This window comes from Chelonia mydas, chromosome 17 (genome assembly GCF_015237465.2).
Source record: "Chelonia mydas isolate rCheMyd1 chromosome 17, rCheMyd1.pri.v2, whole genome shotgun sequence".
NCBI lineage: Eukaryota > Metazoa > Chordata > Testudines > Cheloniidae > Chelonia > Chelonia mydas.
The window spans coordinates 7,644,503-7,658,995 of NC_051257.2; the positions used below are offsets into that span (position 1 = coordinate 7,644,503).

Below are 14,493 nucleotides of genomic sequence, written 5' to 3' on the forward strand. Positions count from 1 at the left end.
GACTAATCTGCTCAAAGAGTGGTTAAAAAAAGAAAGGAGATCAGAGAGGTAAAATTTTTAAAATTTATGATGGGAATTGCAACTGCCTGTGATGATGATGGAGTACATCAGAGGTTTCTCCATCTCCCCATATCTCGTTGCTTCCACAACTACTAATCTGCATCCACGTTTCTGGTGCTCCCACCTACTTTATCTTTAGGTATCTGTCTAGTGCTCATCGCAGTGGTACCTAAAGCTGTCATGCAAATGCAAACGGTAGACAAACCAAAATGAGGGGAGGTTCTCACTGGGCCCAGTTTCTTGCTCTCAAGCATTGAGGGCAGGTAGAGGATTATCTCGATGGCCATAAAAGTGCAAGATAGAATAAGGGAGAAAAAGCTGGATTAAGCAAGTGCGTGAGGATAGGTTTGAACCCTATGCCTGGCTTGAGTGCGGGGAGGGGAAAATCCCTTGAGAAACAATCCTTCCATGTGCCTTTATTCATCCCCTCCCTATATCCATCCTCTGCGAGGTGTGCAGAGTCCCTTTGTTTAGGGCTAGAACTGGCTTTCTTAAATATTTATAAATCTTGTGCCTGGTCTCATGAGACAAGCCAGAGGTCACATGTCATCTTTCGTAATTTAAAGCCGTGGGGCTAAAAGCATTTGCACTGGCTTGAAGGACCCAATCCTGACCTGACCGAGAGAGAGGGAATTGAAACAGACCTTTCTGAATCTCCTTCGAGCACCGAGCATGGTGAGGATAGCTGTCTTGCTGGGTAATTTATAGCCTGAGTTTTGCACTCCACCGTGTTCACGACTTTGGTGGGGAAATGAGTCAGACAGTGCCACCCTGTGGCCAGACACTTCCTAAACTGGAGGAGCAGGGAGTTGCATGTAAGTCTGACAGCAGGGACCTGGCCGTGTGGGAATTAACTGCACAATATTCCGAGTTACTTGTTTTAAAAGACACTGGTAATTTAATGCTAGTTTGGTGAACACTGAGCAGGTCTCTGCCGCTTATTCTGCTGGGCACATTCATCCAAAATTAACTTGCCACTGCGGAAATACTGAGCTGACTCCAATCCTGCATATGCTGATTTAGGGTAAAACCTTTTAATAGAAATAAATAAAGGCACTTGCTTCCTTTGTCTCACTGGCTATCTGCCCTACCTGTCAGGGAGCTTGTAATCTGATTTGTGCTCCTGTGGGCGAAAGATTACTGGAAACAGACAAAAAGTTTTCCAGGGGAATAAATGACTATCTGATCTGCAGATGACTTCTAGTTTTGGTAGAGGTTGCACGCGCGCTCGCTCTCTCTCTCTCTCTCTCTCTCTAAATGGTTTTCACACTGCTATTTCCCCCGTTTTTTTGGATTAATAATTCATTGTTCCCAGTAGAGCCCATCACTGGGATCTTGGTAGATACCGTTAATTTGAACACAGACTCTTGCTTGGGCCTATCCTAAATAGGACTGTGTGGGTGAGGAATGTAGGAAAATGGGAGGTAAATATATCAAGGAATATCTTTACAACAACTTTACACAATGAGGGAGTGATACATTTAGCATTGCTACATTAATATAGCTCCAGAAACACGGTGAAAACCCCTCTTGCCTTTTAAGCAATATGAGATTCTCCTTTCTTTGCCATCACTGCCCTACCATTCAGCAGCATTCCAGCCAAATGGAAGGCCAGTGGTTTTCTATAGTAGTAAAGAATCCTTTTATTTTCATGTAAAGCCACAGACTTTCCCCTTTCCTTAATGAGCAAAGTAAAAAAATAAGCCCATCACATGGACTGTGAGTGGAATGGAATCCTGACACCTGAAGATTTGTGACAGTGTTGACCACGTGAAACAGTATGATTGTTTAGCTTGCGTGATTTTAAAGGGAAGATAAAAGGTGTTCCTTCCCGCAGCATTGTGTAACTGGATGGTGCAGTGTCATCTGGCCAGATGTGTGTTTGCATGTTGTGTAGTTGCTGGTTTATTGCAGCTTCCGTGTTTGCTACGTAGAAAATAATTATGTGTTGGCTACCTTAGCTGTAGGACATCATTCATATAATTTATGCAGCAGATACAATATACTTGCTAGTTAGACTTCCATTGGCTTCATTACTTTGATGTTAATCATAGATTGTTGGACGTTTCACGAGATCTCCTCATTGAGAGACACATTTTTATTCTGTAGCCGAAATTATGGCAATGAAGGGCATTCTTTATGTAGTCAGACATATAAGCAATTTAAAAAAAGAAATTAATATTCAAACAACATCACTCAAGTATCCATTTACCTTTTTCGAGGGGTTGCTTTCACCTATGCGTTGAATTCACTTCAGGTTATGAGGGCTGGTTTATTTCACATCTATATTTTCTAAAAATTAATAGCATGATTATAATTATATTTATATATTAAATTAAATAATATTATCATGTTAGTCCTTTTTTTTTTTTGCTGGCCAACTCTTTTGTTGAATAATAATACAACAGGAAAGTAGTTTATGTGGGGATCTTTTTGAAATTTTGGACTCTAGTTTTCATATTTATTAGACATGTTTTTGTAATTAATGTTCATTAAGGGCATTCTGTCCTAGTGTGTGTACATTGCCTGGATAAAAGACTTGGCATGTAAACAGCCATTACAAATACTGTGTTGATGGTAGGAATTTTGAGGTTGGCAAAACCTGTCTGCTGATTCATTCGCAACTTGGGGGAGGGCAAGCATATGACGAGGATGTGTTTGTAGGTTTTATTTTAAAATAAAAAGATTTATGCTTTTAATCAAAAGCAGTGGTTTTCAACCCTTTTTCATTTGCAGACCCTAACAAAGTGCGAATGGAGGTGCGGACCCCTTTGGAAATCTTTAGGCATAGTCTGCGGATTCCCCGGAGTCCAAAGACCACTGGTTGAAAACCACTGCTCTAAAGAATATAACTTGGTGATTTCAAGCAACTCTAGCTGTTTTGTAATCTGTTTGCATCAATATGGCCGTGTGGCCTGGTGGAATGAGCACAGGGTTGGGAGGAGATTCTGGGTTCTAATCCTGTTGTGGCCTTGGGCAAAATGGGGCATAATGATACTTAGAGTGTCTTGAGGAGCAGTGAGTTTTTCCATGGCTCTTCACTATGATATGAATAGGAGAATGAGCAAGCCACTGGTTTCTGACCCCTACAGGGAATGCTGCCCCTACAACTCCCCCATCTGTATGCTGAATTAGGATGACCGTAGTTGCAAAGTTGTTTTTGTTTTTTTTTTCCCCCATACAATCCACTGTTGTGGGATATTCCTTCGTCTGTTTTATTTTCTCTTCTCACCAAACAAACCACACTCTTGCAGCCACATAGGTGGTACAAATTGCTTAGAAGACTGGGTTCTTTAAGGTTGATAGGGATGCTGAATGAAGAGCAACATGAAACACAGGTTCGCACATGTGCACGCTCGACATGCCAGGCTAGGAAGCTGTGGGGAGGGTATGAAACCCTTCTGGATGTATCTAATACCCGTGCTCTCACTCTTTGGAGTTGGCGCAGAAGAAATGCATAAATAATTAAGCCAAGGTACTTACACACACATGTTTTATGGCAAATTGGTGTGTGGTTCGTGATCATTTTTTCCCCAGAAACAGGTTTTATGATAATACAGTAAAAATATTAAATTAGAAAATGCCTCACTAAGGGTGATAAAACCTTACTACAGTGGAAATAGGTAATTATCCCCTCTCCAGGCTAAATGACAGTTTAAAAGAAATAAAAATGTTAGTGCTCATTACTTGCTTTTGTAGGTTGCAATAAAGGGTAAGTTAAATTTTAATTCAAGGAAGACCCCTGTATCGACCTGCTCCTTCCACACACTCTACCTCAGGTGTAAGTACTATTAATTACTCGGTCTAGGTTATTCCTCAGCACATTGCTAATACCAATACCCTTTTGTGCTAAAGTCACCTTTCCCGCACTGACTTGGGGTGGGGTGTTTCGACTCACTGGCTCAGATCTGATTTTTAATATATGTGGGTGTGGGGGAGAAATTCTATGTTTTTTAGTCCAAATCCGAGTTCATTATGCATAGCCTTCAGGGGCCTGAAAGTATTAAAACCCACACTTACCCCGGTGAATTGAAACAGAGACAAGGTTAAACCTGAAGGATTGATGAGTTTTACTCTCTGCATGGTGAAATCCTGCGGAGGGGAGATGCTGCAGGGGAAAGGTAGCCTATGCAGCAGCAATAATAAATTGGCATTTTTTGGCTGGCTAAAACATTTCTTACAACCCCCTCCTCCCTTCCCATTTGCAAATAACCTCTCTCTGCACAGTGTAATCTCGGCACCAGCAGCAGGCAGTTCTCAAAGCTGGCTGGTAGTTGTTTCACACCTGGAATTTTCAGGTAGCCCTGCTAGAATTTTGACTTCAGTATGGAACACGCAGGCCCGGCCCTGCGAGCCGAGAGGGCTTGTTGTTACCCACTCTTACGAGCGAGGGTGCAACACAGCAGAGCAGTCTGGATGGTGTGGCAGGACCGTACTGCAAGTTATGCCTATGCCGTGCCTTGCGGAACTTGGTGTTCTGAATGTTGGAGCTTCTCTGTGTTCAGGCAGCGTCACACAACTGAGGAAGATGCATTGGTACTTTTAACGCCCCTATTGGCCTTGCTTGCTTTAAAAATGATTTTGCTAATTTTGGTCCCTGAGGTCCGTGTCAATGGAACGCTGATTCCTGAACTCCCCTACCCTCAGAGTAAGCCAGGTAACCAAACAAAAATAGGAGAAGGCTTGAGAGATCAGTGCCCCACTGGAGAGAAAGGGCCACAACCCAGGCTGATAGCAAATGTTCAAGCTAGTAGTTACCTTCATATTTTCTTTTTTGGTGGGGTTGTCCAGAGAGAGAGAGAGAGAGAGAGAGTGTGTGTGTTCTATTTAAACTTCATTACAGCACTGGGGAATGGGGGAAAGAACTAACTGGGTGCGGGGGAGAGGGGGCAGGGCAGTGACTTTAAATTTCAAAGTGCTCCTCTGTTGAGCTGAGTTTGGCCTGAAATGTGTAACTTGACTTAGCCCTGGTTTTTTGGGCATGTGTCTGTGCACTCAAAAACCAACCAAGTCCAGAGGCTTGAAATTCAAAGCAGGCACAGTGTCCTTAGCACGAGCCATCAGCCTTTTTCACTGCTTGGCTGCCAGGTGCAGGCAGGTAGGTCGCACCTGCTGTGCCACTGAATGTCCTGAGGATGTTGGCGCATTCTTCTGTGGCTGTTGCAGTGTGAGTGGCTGATGAGAGCCCAGCAGGGGCATGGATGGGCTGGCTTCTGTTGATTTGTGTGCTCATCTTAAATGGGATGCGGTTTTTGGTAGGTGGGGAGGTAGGTACTTCGCTGAATTTACTTTTGTAATAGTGTGATGGCTCCCAAACAGGGCTAACTGCATCTTGGGGATCTGTTTTGGATCATTCCTACGTACAGAACTCTATTTCGCAAGGCACTTGGAGTCCCTATTTCCTGTTTGATCCGTTCCAGTATGCCCTACTGTGGGGATTCTCAGCCTTTCGCATCCTGTGATCTTAGTGGTACTTTCCTCCCATCTAACCCTAATGAAAGGGGCCTCATGTCCCCCATGTTGCCAACCCACGTTCTGCTGAAAGGGTTTGTGATTCCCCTTTCTGTATAACGACCCTCTTCTGCACCAGGTGCCCGGAACCCAGAATGTACAATGGCGGAAGAGCGGCCTTGTGGGAAAGGCTCGGGACTGGGACTTGGGAGACTTGGTTTCCAATCCTGCATCTGCCACAGGCTCCCTCTGTCATTTTGGATGTCAGTCCCTCGCTCTTTCGCTTCCCCATCTGTAAAATGGGGAGAATACTTCCCTCATTCACAAAGGTACCGTGAGCATAAATATCTTAATGACTGTTTGGCACTTAGATACTGGAGCTATGACCCACATAGACCTATCTAGATGCCTGCGAGAGTTTAATAACCCTCTTCAATTCAGAGGAAACAATATTCTGCAAAATTTCCTTGGCTCTCAGAAAGTTTGGCAGCAGCTTTCTACTCTGTTTGCAAGCAGAGTCAACGCTGCGGATTGGACTACTTCTGTTTTAGTGCTGAAGGCCCCCCCCAAAATGTGCTACCCCAGGTCTATGGGGTATGTTCTGTTGAGATCTGTTTTGGCTGACGATACATGTGTTGAAAAATGAGTTAACCGGCTGGCTTTGTACCCTTAACTGTTATGTGGATTATGGATAAAAAAGATCAGCAACGTGCCGAAGAGCAGAATGAGAATGTGTGTAAGCTGCTGGATATAAGTCTACTGAGGGACAGCGTTGAATTAGACGTCTTTGGGACTGGTCCCATGGCACCATCTAAAAGTTTGAGGTCTGGTATCTTAAGTCTGGTATCTCCGGTGCTGAGCATATGGTTTAGAAGTAATGACTGAGTAAACGTTTTCCTGGAATGCCATCTGATGGTGGCTTGTCCTATTGCCAATGAGTGTGATGCGTCCTAGTAACAAAAAAAACCCAAAAAACGCAACAGAACACAACTGGGAGAATCTCCCACATGTCCTGGAGAACACAAGACTGGATCTTAGCAAAGAGCCCGAATTGGCAGTAAGCCCCAGTGTAAAAATATATGTGCCTGGTGGGTGTGAGCCCAGGAAAACGGCTGCAGCTCATCAGGGCTTCTCCGCTGGTCTCTGTGCTGGAGTTGGAATGCACGGGATGGGGAAAGTGAATACACGAGCATCTGCTGGTGTGCATAGCAGAGTTACACTCTGACTGGAGAGCCTTCATCTGGACGTAACAGGGCCCGGGGCTCTCGTGGGGCAATAATTGGTGCATATGCCTCTCTCTTTCATGAGACCTCAAGAGCCTTGTCTGTAGGAAGCCTGCAAAGTGGGTGCATTTGGCATTAGAATGTATCTTTGTGAGGCCGTTTGCTGCAATATGATTAGTCCTCCTTGGTGTTTAAAATGAGCTGTGTCGGGGGTTGGGGAGGGAGGAAAGGAGTGAAATCGGTGACGTTTCCTTAAAAGGTTCCAAACCACTCAGCCTTTCGAGTTACTTTGACATGAGCAACCGGCGTATGTTTGTCAGCTTTGCCCACCTGAGTGTGAAATGATGTTCTATCGAAACACCGGTTTCAGCGTTTCCCTCTCCGCTCCTGACATGTGAACCCTGCTGCGGACAGTAACTGCTGCTTTCTGCCCAGGAATTTCACTGATATTGCAGAACAAGTGGAAACATTTGCTCAGTGGTAATGATGGGGTCTGGCGCAAGCAAGCAAGGCAAGGGTGGAAGGCTATGATTGTGAAGGACTAAATAGCATCGCTCGCTGCATTTCCCCTCTCCCCCCCACCCCCCCAATCAAATGATGGAGTCTTAAAGTCACAATGTCCTTTTTGTCAGTAAAACTGCCTGCTTTATGCGATCTAATTTCTAAATTGAAACAGCAAACGACAGTGGTACTTATCGGTTAATGGGCAGGGAGGCTGCAAAGTGTAGCCGAGCCAAAGTAACGCAGCGCTCTTTATTTATTTATTTTAAAAGCGCGATGGAAGACTGTGGTAGAATCAGAGGGCTGATTGTCTCGGTCAGGGGGGTTTGGTTTGTTTGTTCCACTGGCTATTCTGCGTTTATACAATATAAAGATGAGAAGGAGACAGAAGACAGTGAGCTTTTCCCCCTCTCCTCCCCCTCCCCCAGTGTTATTAACATGCAGCGTTGAGTTTTCACACTTAAAACAGCTGATTTCTCTCTGACCTAGTGACCGGGGCACATTGTTGTCGGAAGAAGCTGCGCCTCCCCCTGTCGTTCATTACGAAACTGCTGCTGTTTCTCACCAGAACTTAAACTTCCCCACGGCCGCCCTCTCGTGCGGGCTGCAAATCTGCATCGCAAACAAAGCTTGGCTCCTCCTCGCTGCGTTTGGTCGTGTCTGACGGGCATGCGTGGCACAGTTTGTCCCCTAGCGCCATGTTTTTGGCACCTCTTGCATTTCAGTTGAGTCTTCCCAGGATTCTAGCCCTGCCATCTTGCTTTCTTCTAATCCAGGGTTTGCCAATTTTTTCAAATGTTAGGTCCATTTTTTCAGAGAGTTTGGGGATTTTTTGAGTGCATCATAGGTTACATCGTTCTCTCTCTCTCTTTCTGTCTGTCAGACGCTCCAGTTGCAGTTCCATAGTTAAGGCTGAGTTGAGTTTTGCACTGAAAGCACGAATTCAACCACTAAATACAGCTATTTCACCTCCCTCCCCCAAATTGCAATACTTATTCTGACTAAAGAATGAATTTTCTGAGACTTTTACCGTTAATTGGATAATTAGCTTATGAGTTAAAATTGATTTCAAGAGTGGGTCCTTAAGAAATGTAGCACCATGTATCTGACCTTTTTGTCCTGAATGATCTTACTAATGAGATGATGTTGGTTCTCCCAGTTTCCCCTATGGTTAAAACTGACTGAAATCTCATGCAATGGTTACATTTGAAGATAGCGTTTCAGGATGGATGGCCATTGTTTGCTGATGTTCTTCGTAATTTAAAGTTGCCTGTTTAGCCGAGGCTGGCTGATGCGTAATGCTCTTGTACTGGAAATTCCCCCAACGAATTCACCTCTTTCAAAATGGCAGCCGTCTCTGATCATTTTCAATAGGAGTGAAGATAAAATTGCCTGTAGCAAATATGCCCGTTTTCAAAATGGCCACCTGCCTCTCATTGTTTCCACTTGGCAGTGAAGCCAAGATGGTGGCCTCCTGTGCTGTCCCACACACGGGGGTTTTAAAATGTTAAATCTGTCTAAATGTAGTTTAATAAGCTCCCTTCCTTTTGGGATTGAACTGATTGCCTATTTAGCTCTTCAACTCCCTGAGTGTTGCAGGGAACCGTGCTGAGTCTGGGTCTCTTGTGTGGAGGACATTTGGCACGCTAGCCAGAGGCCCTGGGCCAGTGTTAGACTTCTCATCTGCCTGGGTGTTTCTAATGCAGACAGTGTGGGAAATGTGGCCAAGAAATTTCCGTAAAGCTTACGGTAAGTGGCTGTGTCCCGCCTCTCCCTTGTATTGCTCTGTGAAAGTGCAGGTGCATTTCTTGTGTGGTTTTGTTAGTTGTTATCTTCAGGAAAGTGATGTCAAGCCATTCTTTAGGGCTGTTTGGGAATGCTGTTTATGTAATACATCCTTGTGTGTGTGTGTAAAAAATTATATACACACTGTACGAGTGTCACAGTATTAACAATAATCTCTGTATTCCGGTAGCATCTAGAGGCCCCCATTAAGATTGCTGCCCCTTAGTGCTAATAGTGCAAGTGTACACAGATATAGGCAGTTCCAGTCTAAACGGAGAAATCAGATGAAGGGGATAGAGCAGACAAATAAGTGCTTTCCTCTACAGCCGATAAAAGTCTCTGTCTACTGTATAAATGTATCATTCATAATAGTCTAGTGTGCGACGTGCATGTGCATAGTATTTATTAGGAAACAACTTACATTTTTAATAGACGGGGCCCAAATTTCAGACCAGTCTGAATTTCATATGTTGGTCCAATCTCTCACTAATTAACTAGACAGAAAACGGTCCCTCTCCACCCCATGTCCCAGTGAAATCATGGCTGAACAGTTCCTGGCCTGACTGAGTTTTAGGTGATCGTCATCTCTGATTTTGTGTAAAATTCTTTGTTTTAATAATCCTAGATGATGTTAGCAGCACGGGCAAGGAGGTAGTTTCTCTTCTGTGAGTTTTATCTGCTGTATCTCTGTGTCTTCTCTACTTTGAGTACAACCGCGAGCTCAAAATGTAGCCCTGTCTGGATGCTTTTTCCTTAAGGGTTCTCTAGATTGCCATGACCACATGAATTTCTGTTTTGCAGCTGAAGTTTGTAAATAAATTTGCCTTCCCTCCGCTCCCCCTCCATCTACCTTCCCTGGCTACTTAGGTTTTAAGCTTAAAAATAAAGAAAGAAAACCAGCCTGTGATGTGGTGATTTTTAAAGGGAAACTTGCTTCTCTTATCAGAACTGCTGCATATGTGATATTAATTGGAATCTTGTTGCTGGGTCATTTTCATTGTTTTTCAAGTACCGTCAAATCCAAGAAAATGTATGAAAACTAAATTATAGCCCCACATAGGCTGTCTGATTGAATCCTCCTTATGGCATTGCATTCTCATACAGCCTATTAAAATATTCAATCTTGTTTTCTTACTTGAAGAGGCTGTCTGTAAAGGGCAAACTTATAGAAAACCTCATTCCCTAGAGAGATGGTATCCAGCCACACCGAAATATTTACATATTTCTGTACTGCATGTGATTGGTCGCACGCAAGTTCTTCCCTACACTTGTATGTATTAATAAAGATTGTTGAATGCATTTTTAATTATACGACGGCCTTTTCATTTGAAGCGGCGGATGGTAGCGCTGCCTGCCTCTTGCTTCCAATTTGACCTTGAAAAGTTACTCTCTTCCCCCCCACCCCCCTCCTTTTTTCCCAGGACGGAGCTTTATCGATCGTTGTTTGGCAAAATCACGCATCCCGAAGAACCCAAGCAGAATTAGCATCAAGCCTTTGCAGAAGGAAAACATATGCACAGACACTTACTTTTGTTCTCTGCGTTTGGCTAATGCCCAGTGGGATCCTTCGAGTGCGTTTGGACTCTTGCCTCGGTGCTGCCGGAACCTGCAGCCACGTTGTCACATCTGGGCAGTTTGTAGATCACAGCTCTACTCCTATGGTTCACTTAGTGATGGCCGCAGTAGGGCTCGCTGAGAGAGCTTCTAGCCACGTGGTAGCCCACAACTTGGATTTCAAGACCGCAGTGAAGTGGATTATGTCATGTGCAGGGAAGCGCCAGCACCCTTCCTTTTTAAGGTCACTCAGAAAGTGTCTTGTCTGTTAGGATGTCTTGTAATTTGATGAGGATTATTTTATTTCCTGCAGACCCCATTGCTGAATTGTGCAGTACAAATCAGAGTTAAGAAGGAAATGTACCCTGGCAAGAGGGCACCCCCATATATTTTTTGCAATTCAGTTTAGAATCTGTCCATGCCAATTAAAGAACATACAATGCCCTTCCCTTTTTGATCATCTTGTATGTGTGGCCCTGATCCTGCAATCTTATCTGCACAAGTAGACCCTTATGCCTTTCTAGAATCCCACTGAGATTAGTTGGGCTCCGAAGGTGGCTGTTTAAGCATCTCCTACTGCAGAATGGGGACCTACGTTTATGTTAAACCAACTTCCTGGACCTTCATTTGAAATGCACGGTTCTGCGGCAGTATTTTAGAATGCTGCAGCTGTGCATTGTCTGAGCCACGATGGCTAAAATGCCATTAATGTGGCTGGAAAAAGGTGCTCCCCATCCGTGGTTACCTTGAATTTCAGAGAGTCCAAACTCCTGGGCTTCCAAAAGGACTGCTTATTATGCATAAAAGGTCAGTCATGGAACGGCTCCCAGCTGAACACATGCACATGACCAGGGATATTTTTGCAACTGGAAAATGTTTGTGAATTTCAGTTCAGCATTGATCGTGCACACCATTATTTTTGCTGATCAGGATTCTTTGAGGCCTCTTCCTTTTCTCTCCACTAGTGACATGCTTTCTGCAGAGGTTAGCACCGGTGTAAATCTGGCAAGAGGAGATGATTCACTTGTTTTTTTTTTTTTCATCAGAAGGTCAAAAGCTGAAAATTAAATCCCCATAAGGGGGATTTATTAGCCTGCTGTGACCAATCTCAGATGAAGATTATCTTGCATAAATAATGTGTGCATATGTTTGTAGTATAATAACGAGATGGCCATTGCATTGACTTGTTTAACTACACTGTCTCTGTTTTCTTCTTTAAATAATCTGATTAAAGTAGCCTGTAAATTGGCTAACCAAGTCTTGACAGTGCAGTGAATACATCCGGTGTGTCTGAATGTGGATTTGAGGGATATATGCTAGTTTAATTAAGCAGCTCTCTTCAATGGGTTTTTTTTCTTAAAGTCTTTAACCTGTTATTTATTTTAATGCACAACGAAGGAGTCTGTATTCTTTTGGTTCATTCGTTTACATTTACAGAGTATCTGTCATGTCAGGATCTTGAAGAGTTCTGCGAACTTTGCTTAAATCTCATGACACCCCTAAAGGCAGGTAAGCATTGTTATAGCATTTCACAGATGGACTAACTGAGAAATGAAGAGGCCACTGACACAAGGTCAGTTGGTGAGATGAGTCCTGGCTCTCACACCCCTGTTTTAATTGGTAGAGAAGCATAGAATCATCAGTCACATCTTGACGCATTGACAAGGTGATCCTAACAAAGACGATTGCAAAGCTAGTGATATATTCTCCATCTGAATTTGAGAACTTATCTCAGTTCCTTGGCTTGCTGTAGTAAGTGGTAAATTAATAAGGACAATTAATAACATGTGCATAGTGCTTTTTATCTTGAGGAATTCCAAAGCACTTCTACAAAAACGTAAAGGTATGTAATGTTTTTTTTGCATGTTTATTCGATCACTTAAAACTGTGTGTGTTGCTTTCAGGTTTGTCTGTAATAAGACAAGGATTATAAAAAGTGTTCCCTTCTTTAGAACTTCTGAATGTTCATCCAGTGGGGGTTGGGTGAAAGCACTGGCCCAACATTATGTGTAGTTTCCTAAATAAGTGGCCTGATTTTACCTGAGTGGCAGCTGTTGGGAGCTCTGCACTGTTGGAAATCAGGCCAGCTATAAACTAGTACATCTCAGCAGGAGCTCTTTCAGCTTTGGTTATAACATAACCTCCTTGGGTATTTTATACGTAATTTGTTACCTTGTGGTCACCTAATCGGGTGGATGAAAGACATGAGTACTGGCTTTCTATACCTACGACAATATGCCAGAATTTATGGAAGTATTGGGTTCCCCCCACTATTGGGACATTGTCCTGCATGACACTGAAATATCAGTTACTCCAAAATATTTAGAGAAAATACGCTTAATTAGCTAGAACATATGAAGGGTATGAGACAGCAGAGATGGTATAAAATACATAATCATACAAGGCGGTTTTAGAATTCAGGATACCACCCTCCTTCCAGCAAAGAATAAATTGGAAACTATTTTAATTGACACGGATCCTGCTATTGAACTGTTACCTGAAAGACAGATTAGTTGATTGATTTGCATTTTAATAAAATCGAATACTTTATTTTTGTGTGTGGGGCTACTGCTGATTTTTAAATGAGTTCAGACCTGTTATCAGGACTGAATTCAGAGGCATTTTTAATGACGAATGAAACATCCCTTTCCTTTTGTGTGGAGTTGATTTATTTTATTTTGCTAGGAACACTAGGATGGCGTGATCCAATCTCTACGCCCCAGTATCAAGGAACACGAAGAACAGAAAGTTACCAGTAAGCAAAATATTTTCTTTTTTTCAAGTTCATACTGAAGGCTGATGGAAAATTCAGGCGATGGAATATTCATTCTTTTCGTAACAGGGTAAAGGCACTTATATTTTGGTTAAACACGAATAGATTCAGTTGCATCAAACTGATCTTATAATCAATATGGAATTAGAAAATGGATCAGTTCTTTGCTTTAAGTAAACTTGAGCAGAGTGTTCCAAAGATTCACCTTTACGATACGTTGCAGCCAGGCAATAGCCATTAGCTCCATTGCTCAGCTGATTCAAAAATAAGTTGGCCCCGCTCTCCTTCTCTCCTTTGCACTAGGCACCTGAGAGTTGTCTAGCATCACAGCAACAAAAGAGAGGAGCCATGCGTTGCATAACAATATGGAAATGCCAATGCTGAAACTTATCAACGTGTTGCATCGTGATCCTTTGCTGGCCACCGTCCAGTTGTGGCCCTCTTGATCAGTGGGTGGAGGAGAGTTATTGTCCCCTGTAGAAAATATAACATTTTTCTTGGGTTTATAAAATATCTGTGTCCAGGTGAGCATTGACTTTGTCTTACAAAATGCATGTAGCGTGGATGAATAAATCTTGATGTCCACTCGCAGCAAAGCAGTAGTTGTAGGTAGCATAGGAGCACATCGATTTTTTTTTTTTTCTCCTATCTTTCCAGGGCTCTGACTTGTCAAAATTTGCCAGGGAGAAACTTAGCAAATGTCACTGTTGCTCTTTCTATTCCTGGATCCAATAACAACCTTATGCTGTGAAGTTTGCAACACTCTTAGCTCTCCCTGCAATGTACAAGGGCATGGCTGGCTGAGGGGCGAAATCCAGCCACAAAGAATCAAGGGTAAGTAGTGCTACTTAACTAGTGCTGTTTGGGGGGTGGACAAAGCCTCTATATTTGTCTTGTGTCCTAGGAGGAAGAGGGGAAGCATTACAGCACATGTAGGTCACAGTGAGCAAAGGGAAGGCTGGCTTTATGGAAGCAGGCTTCAGTGTCCTAGTGCTGAGCAGACAGAAATGTAGCCTACACATCAGACCATGCTTGACGGTCCTAAACCTACAGGCTGCAAAAGTAGCCACAGCCAGTCACTGCGATCTGTCTTACAGTCTGCGGTGGCTAAGGCAACGAACTCTTCCACATCATTCCTCATAAGCC

The 14,493-nt window shown here is 43.3% G+C and overlaps 1 protein-coding gene across 3 annotated transcripts in view; it reads left to right on the forward strand.

Moving 5' to 3' along the window:
• AATF (apoptosis antagonizing transcription factor) overlaps positions 1-11,836 on the forward strand; it is an 82,314-nt gene extending 70,478 nt beyond the window's left edge. For all 3 annotated transcript variants that reach the window (XM_037880669.2, XM_043531255.1, XM_043531256.1), the window contains one exon: positions 10,442-11,836. In XM_037880669.2, the coding sequence (XP_037736597.2) occupies positions 10,442-10,505 (64 nt within the window). In that variant the 3' untranslated portion in view covers positions 10,506-11,836. The remainder of the gene's footprint in view (positions 1-10,441) is intronic.
• Positions 11,837-14,493: the final 2,657 nt, after the last annotated feature.